Consider the following 19,468-nt stretch of genomic DNA (forward strand, 5'->3'; position numbering starts at 1 on the left):
TGAAGCTACTAAAAAGCATTAGAGTAGAAACTGCAGCCTTAATACTCACCTTTGGGCCATAGAAAGCACCATCGCCTGGGTTCAATTTCCAGGGCTGTCCAAAGTCATTCAGACTGTTCTCCAGTTGCTAGAAATTTGGAGAATTGAAAGAATAAGATATTTTACATGTTTTATTTGAATATGATGTAAATGAAAGCAATGTCAATGGCAATAATAAATACCTTTTCAGCTTGATTCCATATCTCAATTTCTCCGAGGTAGTTGTCAGGTCTGGTCGAAAGGTGAAGTTGGAAAGTAAATCCAAAAACATCATAAACAGACTGCAGGAATTGTAGGCATCCCTTCATTTCTTCTCCCATCTAGGAAACAAAGAATTAAGGTTCCACGGTAACTACTAGTATAACTTTATCTCATTACTGTTGATGCGTAGAGTCTTGTTTAGCACTTACCTGTTCCATAGTGCAAAATATATGTGCATCATCTTGCTGAAAGCGCCTAACTCTGGTCAGTCCAGTTAATGCCCCAGACAATTCATTACGATGTAGAACACCAAAATCTGCAAAGCGCACAGGCAATTCTCTCCAGGAACGAGGGCGATGACCAAACATGAGACTACAAGAGTACACATATCAATGAGATACCACAAATAAAAGATCACAAAACTGATGATCAGCTACATCAAGGTTTACTGCCTTAATAAAGCAATATATTCCACAGCAATGTATTTGTACTGTCTTTAATAACATCAGCCTGTGCCCCTAATTGGGTCATCAATTAAAATTCTTTATTGCAACACACAACATACATATAAATATGTACAGGACAATATTATAAGAAACCAGCTAACATACTGGTATGATTTGACATGTAGGCGGAAACTAGAGTATTTGGAGGAAACCCACAAGACACTTAATAAAATGGCAAAAGGCTCATTTCATTATTTATTTTCAATTTCCTTTATATCCGTTCACATCACATCATATAAATATTATGAATGGATAATGGAAAGAGAAAAAAAAAAGAAAAAACACCCTGAGATTACCAACTGGTACTTCTAACTTCATGTTTACTAGCGGTACTAGGGGCGCGGTACGGGTGGTAGGTGCTTTACATTATAACTATGGTGTTAGGGTTGGTTCTTTACTTTCTATGTATGCAATTTTCACATATGTCTCTGTTGTGCATTCTTACTGATGGGATATTGTTATCTGCTTTGGAACTGCCACACTTGCAACATCATGTGAACCCTTATTATTTAACTGTGATATACATACTTTTTTTTTACCCTAGACCTATACACTATTTATTACCACACACCACCCGCCTTTTTGTGAAGCATTTACCCCGTTGTTTATGTGTAATTTATGTTTTCACATTTATTATCACTTAATAAAAATTGTCATTTTATTTATTGTGTTGCTTCTGTCCCTTCTTGGACATAGTCATACTTCATGTCTTATAAGAACCTACCATTTAGGTAATATAAAAATAGTAGTAGGTACCATCAAAGCAGTTTATACTTTGAAGTATACTTTGAAGACCTAATGTATAGGGATCAGTCTAATAGTATGCTACTCTTGAGTGTGTCAGATTTCTGATTTTTGGGAAAAGATTCAGTATAACTTGTATTTTATCCATTTACTGTTCTGTTCCAAGATTAGGAGTAAGGGAGTCCATTAGGCAGTCCCAACATGCACAGTTGTAGAGGAAAGGATATGAGGACTGCCCACTGGATTCCAGACAATTACTCTGAGGATAAAAAGAAAAATAAATAAACAGAACACACCTTATACTGAATCTTTTCCAACAATAAGCTAAACTCAATCTGCTTTATAACAAGATGCCTGCAGATTTCACTGCATTTTCATGGTGAAAGGTTCCCTCTAATCCTTTGTTTCCTTAAAAAAAAATAGACTGATGCTTCGCCCTACTGATCACAAGCAAGTACAATCATCCTCATACTCATGTGTCAAATATTTCTGTATTATGTATGTCTTACAATACAATTCAGATTCTATTGTGACCCTAAAGTAATACAGACAAGATACAAATAAGCAAATATCACAAGAATGAACATACAAGGTACATAATGTAATCTGTGGTATTGAATTTACAAGAAAGGGAATAGACAACTGAATATACCAATGTCCAGGGCAGTTCATAGGCTTCAGTGCAAAGGTTTCTTTTTCAACCTCAAAGGAGAACATGTTTTCACTATAATGCTGCCAGTGACCAGACGCTTCCCACAGCTTGCTATTGTAGACATTAGGTGTTGCTACCTCTGTAAAATTCCTCATCTGGTATTCCTCCTATAACAAGCAAACATTATTAATATTAAATCAGTGATCTATAGAAGTTCGGGTGTATTGTTACAGTTGTCTTGTTTTATTTGATCTGAAGTATTTTCTAATCCTTCTCTTCTTTGGAGCGCTCATCTTATCACTAGAGAACTATTAGTTATATATGACATTTTCCTTAGTCTAGGATGCAATTTTAAGAATACAGAAGTTACAATAAGTCCAAGTGATTCTCTAACCTTGATGAAGTCAATCAGAGTGTTATAGATGTAAGCTCCCCGAGGCAAGAAGAAACAACTCCCTGGGCTCAACTCATGGAAGAAGAACAACTCTTGATCCTAAAGGCAAAATTAAAATACCACATTAGATGATATTAACATTTTATATCCAACAGCAATTTAAAAGAATTAATAGTAACCTCCACCTTTCAGGCTGTCATAAGCCATATGCAGTCAAACATCTTATACCCCAATATCTCTCATCACAGAGCGGGGCAATATGTGTAATAGATGAACATTAGGGGGCTGCTCACAATGCACATACTTGAACATTATAAATTAGCGGGGGGGTTTTCACAATTGAGAAGACAAATTATATTTGTGTTATAAAAGGCTGCTATGGCATTTTCTGTCATTACAATTAATCACTATATTTTATCCCTTTGTTTGAAAACTAAACCATAAAACTCAACATATCTATGAAACACTTATAAAAAATATTATTACTGGTTTTCCCTTGTAGTACAAACCTTTCCAATCTTTCTATGATCTCTGTTTTTAGCCTCTTCCTGGAATTTCTCCCATTCCTTCATTAGCTTATTATCAGGGAAGGAGATCCCATATATTCTCTGCAGTGTTTCCATATCAGCCTTCCCTTCCCAATACGTAGAAGAATTCTATAAGATTATAATGACAGAATTATAAAACAGTAGCAATAATGAACTATACATTGTACAGTCTTGTTTCAGTGAATAAGTGGCAGTGCTGTTGTGCACAGGAGTGCTTTATAGACATATAAAGGACGTCCCTACAAAGGATCTAGACCCATTTGGGTGGATAAGGTTTTTTGTTATTTTGCTTCTTATATACCCAATTAAGAAACTTTCTAAATAGACTTCAATAAAAATGTCCTACCATTTTGTTACACCAAAATCTGTGCAACTCCATCACATAGCTAAGGGTCCATTCACACGGAGGAAAAAGGTGAGGAACTTGGTGTGGAATTTCAGCACTGAAAAAAAAAAAAAAAAGCCTCCCATTGACTTCAGAAAAAGGAACCCATTGAAGTCAATGGGAGTCTTTTTTTCAGCGCTGAAATTCCACACCAAATTCATCACCATTTTCAACCGTGTGAATGGACTCTAAAGGTCCTGCTTCTTCTGACACAGATCATATATATCATCTTACAGATAACAGGAAGGAGAATGAGGTGGTGCATGGCAGTTAAAGAGTATGGAGATGGTAATTAATATCCTTTCTGTGAAGAAGAAATCAAATCAGGGATGAAACTGTGCAGATACTCTTGGAGACAAAGACCTCATATACAGAATGTGTTACTGGGAGGGACAATCACAAGAGAAAAGTCTGAAACTAGAAGAAGGTTGAAAACTATACCAAGAGTCTCAAAAAAACAAACAAACAAAAAAAAAAACGCAACCTGCAGACTGAAACTTAGTGATTTTTTTTACATTAAAATAGAATTTGCGCCATATGTGAAATAAAATTTTTCCTTGACAATGGGGTCCCTAGCTTTGAAGTAGGATATTTCACAACCCCCACCAACTACAGCTCTTTAATTCCTTTACTAGGGGAACATGACTCCAAGTCTCTGACCCCATCTGCCTCTAATTGGAGAGTGTCAGAGCTCTGAATCACACACCCCTTGCTTGCTCTGGCCTGAGACCACCCACTTGACAGTATAGAACCTAATTAGGATACCAGACACCAAAACTTAGAATCCAGGATGTTCTATATATCTATCCCCCAAAGCTGCCGTTGCACTGTGTGTGTGCGTGGCATATTTTTTTCATTCAGATTCAGTCAGAAATAAGTTGAAAGTAGACAGTGATACCGCAAGCAGTAAAATATTTTGTAAAAACAAAAGACATGAAGGATATGCAATCTCTCATATGTTCAGGATGTAAAATACAAGATTTACAATTACTCTGAAGCTTCAGTAACTACCTTGTATATTTTAAAGGCTTTAATCTTCCCAGTGTGCCTCACATGAGGACCTCTGCATAGATCAATAAGAGGACCACACCTATATCAGAACAGAGAAAGGTAGGAATTTACTCATCAGTAAAGCAAAGTAAACCACTGCTGAGCCGACAGTACAGAAAGTTTATATTAAACACAAAAAAGATTAAGACTTAGCTAAATGTAAGGATATGTTTAATAAGTATGTAAATAAAAATGACCTTTCACCACCTCCAGTTCTCATCATCTGTTAATAGGTGCTGCTCCACTGATTCCAGCACAGTTGGAATTCTCTCTCTCTAGCCCACACCATTCCCGAGCAACAAGCTCAGTTAATTTTGGTAGTTGAACTGTTATTTAAAAGGATCCAGTCTAAAATTTTATTTATTAATTAGGGTGGGGGAGGCGGAAAAAAAAAATTCCAACTGTCCTAGAATCAGTTTTTCAGTTGCTAATAAATGATGTAAAGAGGTAGATTTGTTGCACGCAGGGAAACGTCCTTTGTAATTTAACAAAATTATGAAGAGAAAAACATTTTTGTACCAATGCCATAAGCGTTTAAACCTAAAAAAAAAAGTCTATTTACTATAATCAACCTAGAATACACCAAATATCAGTAAAAGGATCATCTCAATGTAGTACATAAAGCACATACAGGTCTAATATGTGAATATTGCTACTAGCATACTTAAAAGGGGTTGTCCAAGCAAAAATAGACAACCTGTGCAAGTTCCACGGTGCTCCGGTGCCTCTCTGTGCGGTACGCCCTTCTTGGTTTTGTGCTGACATGTGGCTCAAGTCCCAAAAGACAACGCTGGAGCATAAGGACCAGAGCATGCTGGGAGGACACCGAAGCATCGGGGACAGGAGATTACGATTATTTTTTTCACAATCCCCACTTGTCCAGCCATTAGAGGAAAAAAAAAAAAAAAAAGCCTGGACAACATCTTTAATAAAATGTCGAAGATATGTTTGTATTTTCATTGTTAAAGGGTAAGTTCACACTGAGTAAACGCTAGCTTATTTTGTAGAGTAAAATTACACTTGTAAATTTTGCTACCCCATTGACTTCAATGATATTTTTTACACGTGTAAAAATACGCCTGTAAAAATACGCCTGTAAAATGTCATTGAAGTCAATGGGAGTCTTATTTTTACACGTGTATTTTTACACGTGTATTTTGCAAAAATACACACGTGTTTACTCAGTGCTGTTGATTTTACATATTTACTGTAATGATACAATGTATGTGTTTCTGCCATAAAACACAATAAAACAGATTGTACATTAATAAGAAGAGTATCCATATGCAAATCTCCCAGCTAACCTCTGAGCATTTGCTAATACAGTCTTGTTTGTTCTGGGCATCACATGCATTTTACACAGCTACCTATACTGCACTGTTACATTCTCTTCTGTGAATACATGAAATATAAATGCTGCCTGTGTAACAATACAGGTAGCTGCAAGATCTGCACAACCACAACTAGAGTCAGAGATTGCTGGAAAAAAATATTACATTTCAGTTACCTGTATACGGTCGTGGTCGGTGTATCAACTTTTTCACTTAGGATCCGGCATTTAAATTTATTATACTAGGAAAAGATATATATATTTTTAGAGATATTAAACATAAATGATTAAATTATATGGTTAAAAGGGTATTCTCATCTCTATTGTGTAAGTCCCACAGGTGAGATCTGCATCTATCTCTACATCAGGGGACCTCCAAACTCCATACTGCCTTTACAAGAAGTCATTGCAAAAAATGGGATGGCCAGGATTACAAATCTAGTCAAGTTCACAATGCTATGCTGTTTCTGTAAAATCCATAGTAGTAAATGAATTATACAAGCAGTGTAAAACAGCACGGTCAGATGTTTTTGTAATCCCGGCCACCACTCCACTCAGAGATGAGAATATACCCTAAAATACAACACTCTAAAAGGTTAAATCTAGAAAGTAGTACTGACAAAGACAGGAGGACCCATGAACCCATAATACACCCCAATGTGCTTCTGAGTTTTATAGGGTTCTTTTTCCACCAAGACGACAAAAATTGGTATATTCCTATTAAGGTGACATACAGAGTCACCATATGGTGGCACATGGGAGTGCCCACATCTCAAGGGATCACAGTACATTGGCATTTAGAAATCAATTTGTGAACTATCTATATACTTCCTGCCGGTCGTCTTTACCTTGAACATCTCCAGGAGCAACTCTTTGCTGACTTCCAGCCTTTCAAATGGCTGTTTCTCCTTAATGATGGTTTTACACATGTTCTCCAAGACAGGGAACTCGTTGCTGGACACTCCCCTAGAAAAGTCACACGCAATTTAGGATTACTGGAGTCAAACACAATGTAAACTTTAAAATAAATATTTTTTTCAAATCCATCAAAATAACAGCTTATTCAGCAGCATCAAAAACAAATACTGCACAAAGAATAGACATGGAAGACTGGAGGATGCACTGTATTAAGTGAGTGAAATAAGCAATGCACAACTGCTGAGAAATATAGTTACCTGTCTTCTAAATACATATCATAATAGAAGCCATTTTCAATAGGTGGACCATAGCATAAGCAGCCTCCATAGTAATTCTCCATTGTCTCTCCAAGAATGTGGGCACTGGAGTGCCAGTAAACCTGTAGGGTGGTAAGAAACATGGCAAATACTGAGAAGTATTAAAAAAAAAAAAACTCAGTGGCTCAAAGTTCACGCATGGCGAATGTCTTCTGAAATTCCACTACAAAATATGGATTTTGCAGAGCACTTTGATGTAGAGAATGTATCAAAGTCCAATAATAAAGTCTAGAATAGACCACTTAGAAATAATACAGCATAAATATAACTTTTACACATTATAGTAGTTTAACTTACAGCTTGAGCTTCTTCATTGTCAAATGTCAGCAGTTCTAATGTGCAGTCTCCCTCTAGTGGTCGGTCAAGATCCCAAAGCTCAGTATTTACTTTAGCTATTACAGTGTTATCTGCCAATCCACGACTGCAAAAGACATCAATAGTTCACTAGCGTGCATGTTACGACACTTTACAAAACATGTATTTCCAGTAAGCAAAGCAGGTTTTTATTCATAAGCAGATATATAACTAACTACTGGCACAGTTTATATGTATGCCATCACAACCAAAATGTATCAGCATATTCTAATAAAACTTGTAAATATTAACTTGGCTTTTCTTTATTTCATTTGTATTAGAATTCATGAGGTAAAGCTATAATAGGTCTTTTGAAATTATTTCATAAATCAAGAAAAAAATAAAAAAACAAAATACAAACAACATGGTAAATTAAAGGGGTTGTCCAATCACAAGGATCCTAGCTATACTGCTTGTTAATGTGGATGTAAGACTTTTCCTAAATACATTGCTTCAGCAAAACTGCTTTGTTTGTCCACTATCTTACTTTATTCATTTTTTTGGGACACATCCCTTGACTTATCTGGTCATAAGTCAAGTGATGTATCTGCTGCTCTCAGGGGGGAGGGAGGAGGGGCTAAGTGCACGGGGGGGGGGGGGGGTAATTTACCCTTTGGGGGGAAGGGGCCGCCAATACAGACCCGGCATCCGCTGTAATAGAGAGGCAGATGCCGGGGAGGGTTAGACGCCAGCAGTGGCAGGAGCGATGCTGCTATTCCGGGGGGGGGGCGGAGGAGCGGAATAACAGCATCGCTTCTGCCGCTGCTGGCTTCATGCAGGGCAGGAGCATAGCGATGTTGCAGGCATCTGTGCCGGCATTTGTGCATCTGTGCCGGCGTCTACACTCCCCAGCATCCGCCTCTCTATTACAGCGGATGCCGGGTCTGTATTCACATATGCCAAGCGGCGAGATGCCGCTGGCCCTGCGTGCACGCTCATAGATGGTGAGACCAGTCTAGCCTTCACAATGCGAATACAGACCAGGCATCCGCTGTAATAGAGAGAGGCGGATGCCGGGTCTGTATTCGCATTGTGAAGGCTAGACTGGTCTATGAGCGCGCACGCAGGGCCAGCGGCATCTCGCCGCTTGGCTTTGCATATGTAACCCCGCCCACCAGTGACGCAACAAAGCCGGAAGACAGAAGAATTTACAGCAACGAAGACTGGTGAGTATGTGACGTAGGACAACCCCTTTAATAGATACCAAGATCACTAGGAGACATTTTACCTAATGCCGACAGCGACTTCATAGGGAGTGGTCCTCCAGGATTGTCCTTCAATGGCCTTTCCATCAGGCAAAAAGATTTTAATCTGTTTGCTTTGTTTTGCAGCTCGGTCAGCCATTAAGGCATCATGTTCCCTTTTCAAAGTTTCATAGAGATGAAGTCGATCCTGGATGAATGGTGTGGATGGAAGGCCCTGTTGTTAAAAACATAAATCAGTGGGATTATATATTTAGTAGAATGACGACCTAAAACATAAGAACATAAACTTAATAAGTATAAAAAAATGGAGTCTGTAAGCCTATAAAATATAGTACCGAAGAAGGTATACTTCAGAGTTACCTATGATCATTTATTTGATATTCATTGGATGAAACCACTTTAACAAGAAACATTTAGTTTGTGCAAATGAAGATTGTCAGAATATAAATCACATACAAAATAAAAAGCTCAAGTCAGTAACACACAATATATAAACATGAAGGCAAACAAATTTCACAGTGAATATTTTTGGAGTGTGCCTTCATTTTTGCAGCTTTTGCATACACGAAGGCATATATCACATGAAGGCTCTGCTCTGTTCACATCTGCCATGTGGCTTCAGTTTATAATGTTGTGCCAAACTGGATGTGATACAGACAAGCAGTGCCAGGTGGAAGACATTGACTTACCCCGGGGTTCTCTTTACTGTTAGGTGTGTATTCAGCAATACTTTTCATTACAAAAATGAAGGAATTTGTTATAAAGGTTCTATTTCGCAGATGTGAACAAAGCTTTATAGTACCTCACAGCAACTCAAAAACCATGCACATGCACAGAAAAGACTTGGGTGATGACCTCATAGGGAATTTGCTCCACAGGAACAGAGGACACAAGCAGCAGACAGCCAATAGCAGCCACCAACAAAACTACTGGTAGGCAATGATCAGATCCTTCAGACACTGCTCCAAAAGAAGGAAGGTGAACACCAAACTTATAAAAACCGTAAGGGTTACAACAACAGACGCATAAAAGTGTTCCAGTGAGTTACAATAATGCAGTGAGCAATAATGTTCCATGGATTGTCTAGTCAGGTCATCCGTCAGTCACACAATGTAGTAGTTTACATTCAGTCATCAACTTCTATGTATTGCCTAATCTTGAGATGGATTGGAAAAAATCTCGTAGCCCACAAAAATCAGAAATTTGTATAAATAAATACTGAGGCTGAGTTTCCATAGTCAGAGATTGTTGAGGCACTTTGTTGTTTTTGAAGCCAAAACCAGGAATGAATGTGTAAAAGAGGAGGCGCTGCTGCTGACCTACATACCTTTCCTCCCATTATGAGCCACATCGAGCTTTGGCGAAAAACACAAAAACAAAAAAGCAACCACAACAAAACCTTAAGGTGGTGCCAAACAACTGAGTGTCCCTAAAGCAGCATCCCCTCCCTAGACCACCTTCCATGTGTGTACTGTCATAATGGAGAGTAAAAAAAGAAATCAGGACACGCCCATAGTTTCTGAATGTTTAATGGTGTGACACATAGCTGCATAAGGTACATGACAACAAAACACATCAGATCAAAGGTTAGCATTTTAGAGGTTTATCATGAGTATCATTAAAAATCATCCTAGAAAAACTACTGAGTTTACTAAACACCACAAAATAGGAGATGCAACTTAAAAAATAAATAAACCAAGCAGCTATAAATAAAAAAAAACTCAACCTGAAGTTGAAGCTATGCAGAGAGTTTCTTCCAATGACAAAGTCTGGAGGAGAAAACTATAGAAATGGAGGAGCAGGAGGGACGTCACGAGAGGCTTTTTTCAGCATAAAAGAATTTATCAAGACTGCAATTAATGAATCTTAATAACAACTGCACTGCTGGAGGATGCATCTCATGTATGAAGCTAAACATAGAGGGATTCTTAGCTGGCTAAGATTTTAAGCAATATTTATACCAGTGCAAATGACATAAATAATCATAAATGCTATGGGGCCGGTGACTCCGTTCAAAGGTGATTTCTGGCATACAAAGCAAAATTTTGAGGACCCGAAAGGTCAGATCAATAATAAAGAGATGCCACTTTATAACATGGAAATAAGCCTAAATACTGTGGATATTAGTTTGCTTTCATGTTCATAGTACCTAGCCCTAATCACTCAATTTAAAGGGGTTGCTCAGTTTCAGACCAATATTAAAGTATTAAGAAAAAAAAGTCTGTTTGTATAATGAAAAAAATTCTACAATTTTCCAATAGACTTTCTGTATCAATTCCTCATGGGTTTTCTAGATCTCTGCTTGCTTTCATGCATTCTGCTTACTGTCAGTGGATAAAAATCAGTCCACGGTCAAGTGATGTGCAGGCGCACAGACAGACATCTGCCTGGCAAGGAGACCATGGACTGATTTTTCTTACACTGGAAGTAAACAGATTGAATGCCAGCAAACAGCAACATATATAAACTTATAATAGATATTACGGTACTCACGCCAACATTTCCTTTCTTCCGTTCAGCTGAATCCTTTGTCAAGGGACCTTGAAAACAAAGCAACATAAAAACAATTTGGGGTAAAATTTCAAATTTATACAAAACTTGTTACACTGCAGGACACAGAATATATACCTCATGTTAGCAATTAAAGGGAAATGATAACATGGTGACCATTTAAAGGGAATTTTGTTTTGTTTTTGACTCATTATATTGTCTGAAAAATCAAACTCCTCTATAGTAATAGTGGTCTATTCACAGTGTCTTTCCTTATCCTGCTTTCACCTTCTTCACAAAGTCACAGGATCAAAGTGTGACCTTTTTCTCTAGCGTGGGGTGCTGTGTAAGCAGGAGGACTCTGCTGCCTTCAGGTACTACTGAGAACTATAAAGTGACCTTAAATTCATAAAAGATCTCCCCCCCCCCCCCCCCGTTGTCCTCTCCTAACTCTACTTTTAAAATGGCTCATCTGCCTTTTACATAACCTATATAGTCCCCATTTCTTACATACTGACCAGCCATAGTCCCCCACCTCTCATAGTCAAGTCACCATGCCCTCATTTCTTTCCCCAATATTATCAGCAGTATTGGGTTCAGATTTCAGGACCTTTGGCGACACCATCCTCACGTTGTGAGGTTATGGCAGGTATATTGTATTATTAGCTCTGCAGTATTTTGTAGGAACCAGGAAATAGTAATGAGTCCCTGTACTAGACATAGACAAAGGCATCAGCAATAGCTTGAATCTACTTCAATAACTACCTTGTATAGCAGAAAAAATATATGAAAAAAAAAACCCACAAGAAGTGTTACATCAATACCTCCATATACATATAAGGGCGTGGGCCACATGTTGCAAAAATGCTGCGATTTGCATGGAGTGTATTACAGTACCTGCAAAGTGACTGGAATCCTGACTAATCCCATTCACACACTGCAGAAAAATATCTGCAACGAAAATGCTGCAATTTCAAAAACAATCACATTTTTGTAAATCTCAGTCAATTATACCTACAGAAACACTGGTGTTTTCCATATAGGTATAATAGGGAAAGGAACACTCTGTGGATTGTGAAAAGTGCTACAGAAAAAAACGTGATGAGTTCTCGTCACAGTCTTTTCCACAGAGCTTTTTTGGCTGTGTCTCACTACGTGGGGTCTTAGCCTAAAGCAGTTTTACAGCCCTAAATGCATATTTATTTATTTATGATCTATCCATAGGATATGACACCAGTATTTGATCCCTGGCGGTCCAACACCTAGACAGACAGGTGGATGGGAAATGGAAGCAACTCTTCTCCTAATCAAGTAATAGGAGCGGAGGTGTGGAAAGCAACCCTATCACAACCTAAGGACTTATCTGAACGTCAGTGTTGGTAAGCCAAAACCAGAAGCAGGTCAAATACATAATTCAATTCCAGGGGTCAGCAACCTTGGCTCTCCAGCTGTTGTGAAAATACAACTCCCAACATGCTCCATTCACTTCCATGGGAGTTCCAAGAACAGCAGCATAAGTATACATGCTGGGAGTTGTAGTTTTACAACAACTGGAGAGCCAAAGGTTGCCTACCCCTTGTTCTATTCTCTGTGTGGTCTCCATTCAGGAAGGTTGATGATAACCAAATTTTCTTTATTTTTTACAGCATAAAACCAGTGGTATAATAAAATGATTACATGTTTCAAGTACAGACTTTTGATCATAGCCCGATTCAAAGATCTGCTTTTCCTCAACCTCCCAGAGTTGGATTATTCTTTTATTATCTCTTCAGCCATAACAAGGCATTTCTAAATGTATGGTTTAAAGCAGGGGTAGGGAACGTACGGCTCTCCAGCTGTTGCAAAACTACAACTCCCAGCATGCATACTTGCTCTGCTGTTCTTGGAACTCCCATTGAAGTGAATGGAGCATGCTGGGAGTTGTAGTTTCACAGCAGCTGGAGAGCCGAAGGTTCCCTATCCCTGGTTTAAAGTAATATATTCTGATTTTATTGTCAAGCAGGTATGACTGCAAACATTTGTGGAATATCAAACTTAAATGTGCAGAAACCTAAAAAGACAATAAAACAATAAAAAAAAATGTAAAAAGATGTTATTTTTGGGAAGAAGTTCTTGGTTAACCATTCAGAGGGCCACAAATACAGAATAACTGAGAACAAACAAGTGCCAGACAGCTCTGGTCTCAAGGTTAGAAGTACAGAGAAAGAAATATACGTCCTGTTAGACTTGTGTTTTCCACGTCAAGACTATTCTTGTGACTTACCTACTGGATGGAATTTCTTTTTTGTCTGTTCCTTAGAGTTGCTTTGTAACCCTCTCTTCAGTAATAGTAAATATGTGTCTGGTGACTATAAAAGAATAAAATATTGTATATAAAACCTCTAAAATTCATCTCAGTTTGCATTTCTCTTATAGAAGGAAACAATGGAAATAAGTGGTGCCCAATGGTCCTAAGGTTCCTTGGGTTCTGCCACTATGTTCAGCATGCTCCAATATTGTTATCTACTGAATCAGCGATGGAAGCCATTATGCTTCATCTGCTTCTCATGTAGTTGTGAATAGTTGTATGCAGACTCTTATAGAAACTTTCAGAAGCTATTTAAAAGCAGCAATGCCATTTTAATAAAAAGTAAAAACTTTTGATGTAAAAACATTTGTACTCATTTTATGCATCACAGATTTGTAGAAAACTTTTTTATATGACACTGGAAATCAGGTGTACAAATAAGACTATTCACTTTTTGTTTTGTCCATAGGATGAGAAAGCTACAGGTGCTTAGGCTGGTTGTATCCATAGGGCTTTATGTGACCAATGTAGAAAGAATGTATAGGAAAGCGCAGTGTACTTCACATTCCCATACAGTTGAAAAGTAGAATGCAGAAATTAAACAAGAACACTGACAGAGGTTATATATACATAGATAATCTCTATCCATGTTCTTGTTTAATATCTATATTCACAAATGTCTTTCTGAAATTATTTACAAGTTGGACCAAATTTATGTAAACATATGTATCTGAAAACTATATGAGATCACAGCAAACTCACTGGGTCTTGGAATAAGACAGTCCATGTGGCATCTGATGACTTGAACATGCTTTCCCCACATTGTTCCAGCCATGTGGGTACATTTTGGTCACTGACTGGTTGGTCCTGGATGGATTTTTCCCTGGTCTTCTCCAGTCTCTTTAATATAATGGTGGAAACTGGATCCTTTAGGTCTCCCTAAGTGGAAAACAGTAATGAGACTAAATGAGCACAGTAAATAAAACAAGAAGTTTCACATAAAGAAATGCACAAACTAGCCCATACCTCAAGTGGGAAAATGACTTTCCACGGTCTATGCATGGCATCCAAATATTCCCGTCGCTGAATGAGCTGGAGGACACCAGGTTGTCCACTTTTTGTACTTGAGAATTTTGCTGCTTTACTGTGATGCCAATCTGGTCCCACATGATAGCCATTTCTCATCCTTTCCTGATCCACAGTCATAGTGCAAAAGAATAAAAATGGTTGTGGAGTGTTTTCCATTATTTTGATGTCTTTGTTTTACCAATTTACTCATGGAAAGAATTGTACTTATAGTGAGTGTATCTCAAAATGGTAAATCTGCATAATTGTAATATAATACTGTACAGCAACTACAAATTAGAACTGGGAAGTTTTGGGAAGTTTTAAAGACAATCCATCAGCTAGCATCAGATACACCACAATACTACATATGAGGCTGTTGAACTGAATTTAAAAAGCAAAAATTGACTTAAAAAGAAACCTGTTATATCCATATGAAACACTAAACCTTTAATAAAAAAAAAAAAAAAAAAAAAAAAAACCACTATAGACCATAAAACACCTTTATACTTACCCATAGAGGACTTCAATTGAGTCTCAAGTTAGTTTCCTCAAGCAACAGGAGCACCAGGAGCTATGGAAGTATGGATTTTATTTTACTAACCCAGGCATATATGGCGTAGTATATACAGTATTTGAGACACCAAACCATTGGTTACCAAAGACCTGCTGGTGCTTTCCTGCATCAAATTTACATCCAAGGGATTGCACACCAGGATGTGAAGCCCCCCATGGGGCATCCAGGTGGGTGTAAGAGGAGAAAAAAAAACCCAAAAGAAAACATACTCTCCTGTCCCCAGTGCTCTGTTGCCTGCTCCTTGGCCACTTTCCATCGTGCCGAACAGCCATGAGGCTCACGTGATCGCTGACACCAAATGGCCTCATCTGTCACCAGTAAGATGCCAGTGACTTCATCAAAACCTCTCAGTGGTCACGTGAGTCTCACTGCTTTCAGCACTATGGGCTTCAACATATAATGGAAAGAGGACTAGGAGAATTATTTGGCTTATCACCCACCCTACTATTGCGCCAAATTTTGGACAGCCACTTTAAGATGACGATACACATTAGATGTGTTCGCATATATCAGTTGCAACAATATGAGGTTTTTTATACTCCAAAACCATACATACAGTTTTTACCATAGTCCATGAGGCATGACGAGCTGCTGAGGAGAGTACTCAACTACTTCCAGTCAACGTCCGTTGACTGGGTTCCACCATCAAATAAAGGTCAGAGCTGAATGTGTATTTATGGTACTTTTCAGACAAACAGACATCTGACTATAAGACGAACCCCAGTTTTAGACAGGAAACATTAGGAAAAAAATATTTCCTAATATGGCATTACAATGTGCAGGGGGAAACTAACACGACATTAAACTGTGTTGGGGGCACCAACGTGGCATTATACTGTGGGAGGGACCACTACAGAGCATTATACGCTCGCACAGTATAATGCCCCATTATTGTGCCTCCTCACAGTATAATTCCCCATTAGCGTACCACCCACATTTAACATTAACAGCAGCCAGGAGGAATATTCACCTCCCAGCCACTCCCCAGCCCTTATTACACTAAGAAGCAGCAACGATCGGCAATCATTCTGCTGCCTGTGCAAGAGCCCTCACGTGTGAAGGCAGCCGGGATGATCCCTGCTCCTACTAGTGCAGGGGATGCGGGCTTGGGGACAGTGAGCAGGAAATTAATGCTCAGGGGCAACACAGTGGCTCAGTGGTCAGCACTAAAGCCTTTCAGTGCTGGGGTCCTGGGTTCGAATCCCGCCAGGAACAACATCTGCAAGGAATATATATATATATATATATATATATATATATATATAATTTTATATGTTCTCCCCGTGTTTGCATGGATTTCCTCCCTTTCTACAAAGACATGCTGATAGGAAAAAAAAATGTACATTGTGATCCCTATATGGGGCTTACAATCAACATTTAAAAAAAAAAAAAAGGAAATTAAGGTTCCTCCCACCCGCTCTCATAATGAAAGTGCTAGGAGGCAGGGGTCCGGACAGATGGTGGCCCTCGACTCCAGGACAGTATTGAAGCTGCTGCAGATAGCATTTTTCCATGCAGTAATGCCACAGATATGGTGTCATATTGCGTAGGAGCTACTGCCTCTTGCAGCAGAACCAATCCCATAGAAAAACTATGGGACCCGTCCTGTCATCAGTTTCCCTTTGGCTTGTGTGCACCATGCCAGAGAGAAACGGATAATGCAATACATATGTGAACGCACCCTAACTTATGTGCATAGCTTTAATTCTTCAAGACTGACTTATTGTAAATGACCTGACGACACACTTATGAATTAAATGCATCCTACAGGAGTCTGTCTGTTGGCAAAAATCTGCACTTGCTGCTTTCTTAAAGGGGTTGTCTCATCATGTCAACTCCTATCAAAGTACAGTGAGTACCAGCTAACCACAGCATTTCAGCAATCAGCTGTAGAAAATTGTTCACAGAAGAAATTTTCACCATTACTTACTGGCCAAAAAATTGGCCACCATGTAGGGTTTGGACAGGTCAGGTCTGCCACAACTCAGGCTCACTATCAACACTTGGCACATAGATAGGGTTATGCAGGGATATGAAAAGCTTACCCGTGCATTCTCGACACTGAATAAGAATACCTACTAATATATATGATGGTTCCCCTTCATTCCCATTCTTAATTTGCAGAGCATTGGGGTGCCCAAAGTCTTTGTGCTCAGTTCCCCTGCTGCTGCTCCAGCTATCTGCGTCATCCCTGACTCTGCTCTACTCCTGCTGCTTGTACATACAGTAGAGCAGAGTAAGATATGTGACTGACAGTTGGAGCAGGGGAGGCTGAGGAATAAGACGTCTGGCTCTGCAAATCTACAGGGCTCTGGGGGACCAGCAAATATATTAGTGAGTAAGCTTATTGAGTGCAGTAAGGGCAACCATAAGCTTTATTTCCCCAAATAGTCTGTCAAATCGATGTGTATGATGTTGGATTATGATTAAGAGCATTATAAAGGAAATTTACATGAAAGCTACACAATTTTCATATATGTTAAAAGCAGGCTAAAACACCAAGCTTATAGCATGCAAAATGATGACTTCAACTGGATTACCATGCAAAAGTCAAACACATGCTACTTATGCCTATGATAAATGCTTTAAGAAAACACATACCTCGTGCTTCAGTCCCTCACTCTCCCTTGTAGCATTGTGTTCCTTCTTTTTCTTCTGGGAAGACACATGTTGCCTCACATTTTTCTATAATAAAAGTAAAAATTATTATAAAGTTTCTTAGTTTACAGATAGAGTATGGCAAGGATAAAAGAAATAGGAATGTTATGGAGCTCGCATACATGGATAAGTACATGTACAGTCTCATCAGGAGGCCTGGCAGTAGGATAAACAACAGGTTGCATCCCATTAGAGGGTCTGAGTATAAGCGCTGTCCCTAAGCGGACCAGATCAATGAAGACCACAGCGCTTGTGTGAACCTAGCGTTAGATGTAGGCTCAAATATGATGTGGAACTGAAAATCCACTACAAAATCTGTGATTAAATCTACCTGTATGGTAAATGCGGATTTTGTTGCAGATCTGGCAATGGATTTTACTCATTGCATACAAATGGTGAAATTCACAATAAATAAGGAACACTGCATATTAAAATTTCACAACATAGTGTCGGGGTCTGGGGTTGCTTGGTGGGGTGGCATAGACACACAAGTCCAGTTTCTTTTAGTCCAAAACAAAGATAGAGTTTATTTTCACTCAAAAAGGCAGTGCAGCAACAAAAGGAAACAATACAAAAATAAATCCCTGCCTGGCTAGGCTCTAACTAATCATAGAATAGGTTACCTCACCTAGAGTAACAGAAATCCAAAAGCCAGTAGAATCATTCAGGACACAGCTCCCAAAAATATGACCTCTCTCTCTGTCAGGTCTCCAGCCAAGCTCTCCTAAAGTGTTGCTGCTGGAGCAACTTCTTAAGCTTCCTTGACGAGGAGACTCTCTGCAGCTGATTCGCTTCCTGAACATCCCCAAAGTGTGGACTGGAGGGGGGTGGTATGACAGGTCCCACTACCAACCTACCTGCCATTCCTAAAAATCCAGCCCAATAAACTTTGAAATAACCCTCAGCAGACAATAGTTATCCGCTGAGAAATGTTCTTCCTGGAGTTTTCTCATCTCACCCACCTTAGTAGTCTGGATGAGATGTACATCCCCTCCATTACCTGACCAGCCTTCGGTTTACAATACCTAGAATTTGAGGAATTTTTTGATAAAATCTGTAATATTAAAAGGCTACCACCCCAGTATTAGTAAATTTCGTATAGTCCATAAGCATTTTTTGCTAACCTTATGACTTTGTGATGGTATAGGACCAAAATGAAAAGATTATAGTTGGGTGCTCAGACCATTTTCAGTCTCCTGAACCCAGGGTTCCTTAACAACTAAATAATGAGAAACTAGATATAATTTATGGATTGTCTTTATTTTTCCCAGTATAGTTCCTCTCAGGGCAGTATAGTGACTCAGTGGTTAGCAGTGGTGGCTTGGAGCGCTAGAGTATTAGGTCTGAATCCAACCAAGGGCAACATCTACAAGGAGTTAGTATGTTGTAGGTTCTGTTCCACACTCCAGAAACACACAGTTAGGGAATTTAGGTTATAATTCTTATATATGGGGAAGTGATTGACAATGTCTGTAAAAGCACTGTGGAATATGTTGGCACTATACAGATAAAGCTAGGTTCACATCTGCTTTCGGTGATTCTGTCCCCAATTCCACTTAAAAAAAGGGGAGAGAAAAGTCCTGTATACAAACCCGGCGGTCCCCATTATAGTCTACAGATAAGTGCTTTTTAAACGGACCTGAAAAACAGAAACCCCCACGCAAGTGTGAACCTAGCGTAAGAGAAATAATAATGAACTCCCGAATAGATGTGTAACATTACTACATTTTATAGTACACAGAGAATGT

At 38.8% G+C, this 19,468-nt stretch overlaps 1 protein-coding gene across 2 annotated transcripts in view; it reads right to left on the reverse strand.

The window, feature by feature from the left end:
- Positions 1 to 19,468, reverse strand: part of LOC142203097 (threonine--tRNA ligase 2, cytoplasmic-like) — a 31,317-nt gene that overhangs the window by 4,964 nt on the left and 6,885 nt on the right. Inside the window, exons 2-18 of one of the 2 annotated variants that reach the window (XM_075273580.1) lie at positions 17,664 to 17,747; positions 14,447 to 14,611; positions 14,183 to 14,359; positions 13,397 to 13,481; positions 11,137 to 11,183; positions 8,667 to 8,857; positions 7,382 to 7,505; positions 7,025 to 7,146; positions 6,698 to 6,815; positions 6,027 to 6,091; positions 4,481 to 4,559; positions 3,046 to 3,192; positions 2,537 to 2,635; positions 2,143 to 2,309; positions 450 to 612; positions 222 to 359; positions 50 to 127 (exon numbers count right to left, since the gene is read on the reverse strand). In XM_075273580.1, the coding sequence (XP_075129681.1) occupies positions 50 to 127; positions 222 to 359; positions 450 to 612; positions 2,143 to 2,309; positions 2,537 to 2,635; positions 3,046 to 3,192; positions 4,481 to 4,559; positions 6,027 to 6,091; positions 6,698 to 6,815; positions 7,025 to 7,146; positions 7,382 to 7,505; positions 8,667 to 8,857; positions 11,137 to 11,183; positions 13,397 to 13,481; positions 14,183 to 14,359; positions 14,447 to 14,611; positions 17,664 to 17,747 (2,049 nt within the window). The remainder of the gene's footprint in view (positions 1 to 49; positions 128 to 221; positions 360 to 449; positions 613 to 2,142; positions 2,310 to 2,536; positions 2,636 to 3,045; positions 3,193 to 4,480; positions 4,560 to 6,026; positions 6,092 to 6,697; positions 6,816 to 7,024; positions 7,147 to 7,381; positions 7,506 to 8,666; positions 8,858 to 11,136; positions 11,184 to 13,396; positions 13,482 to 14,182; positions 14,360 to 14,446; positions 14,612 to 17,663; positions 17,748 to 19,468) is intronic. The other variant, XM_075273581.1, reaches the window with a different exon arrangement.

Source organism: Leptodactylus fuscus, chromosome 5, assembly GCF_031893055.1.
Source record: "Leptodactylus fuscus isolate aLepFus1 chromosome 5, aLepFus1.hap2, whole genome shotgun sequence".
Lineage (NCBI taxonomy): Eukaryota > Metazoa > Chordata > Amphibia > Anura > Leptodactylidae > Leptodactylus > Leptodactylus fuscus.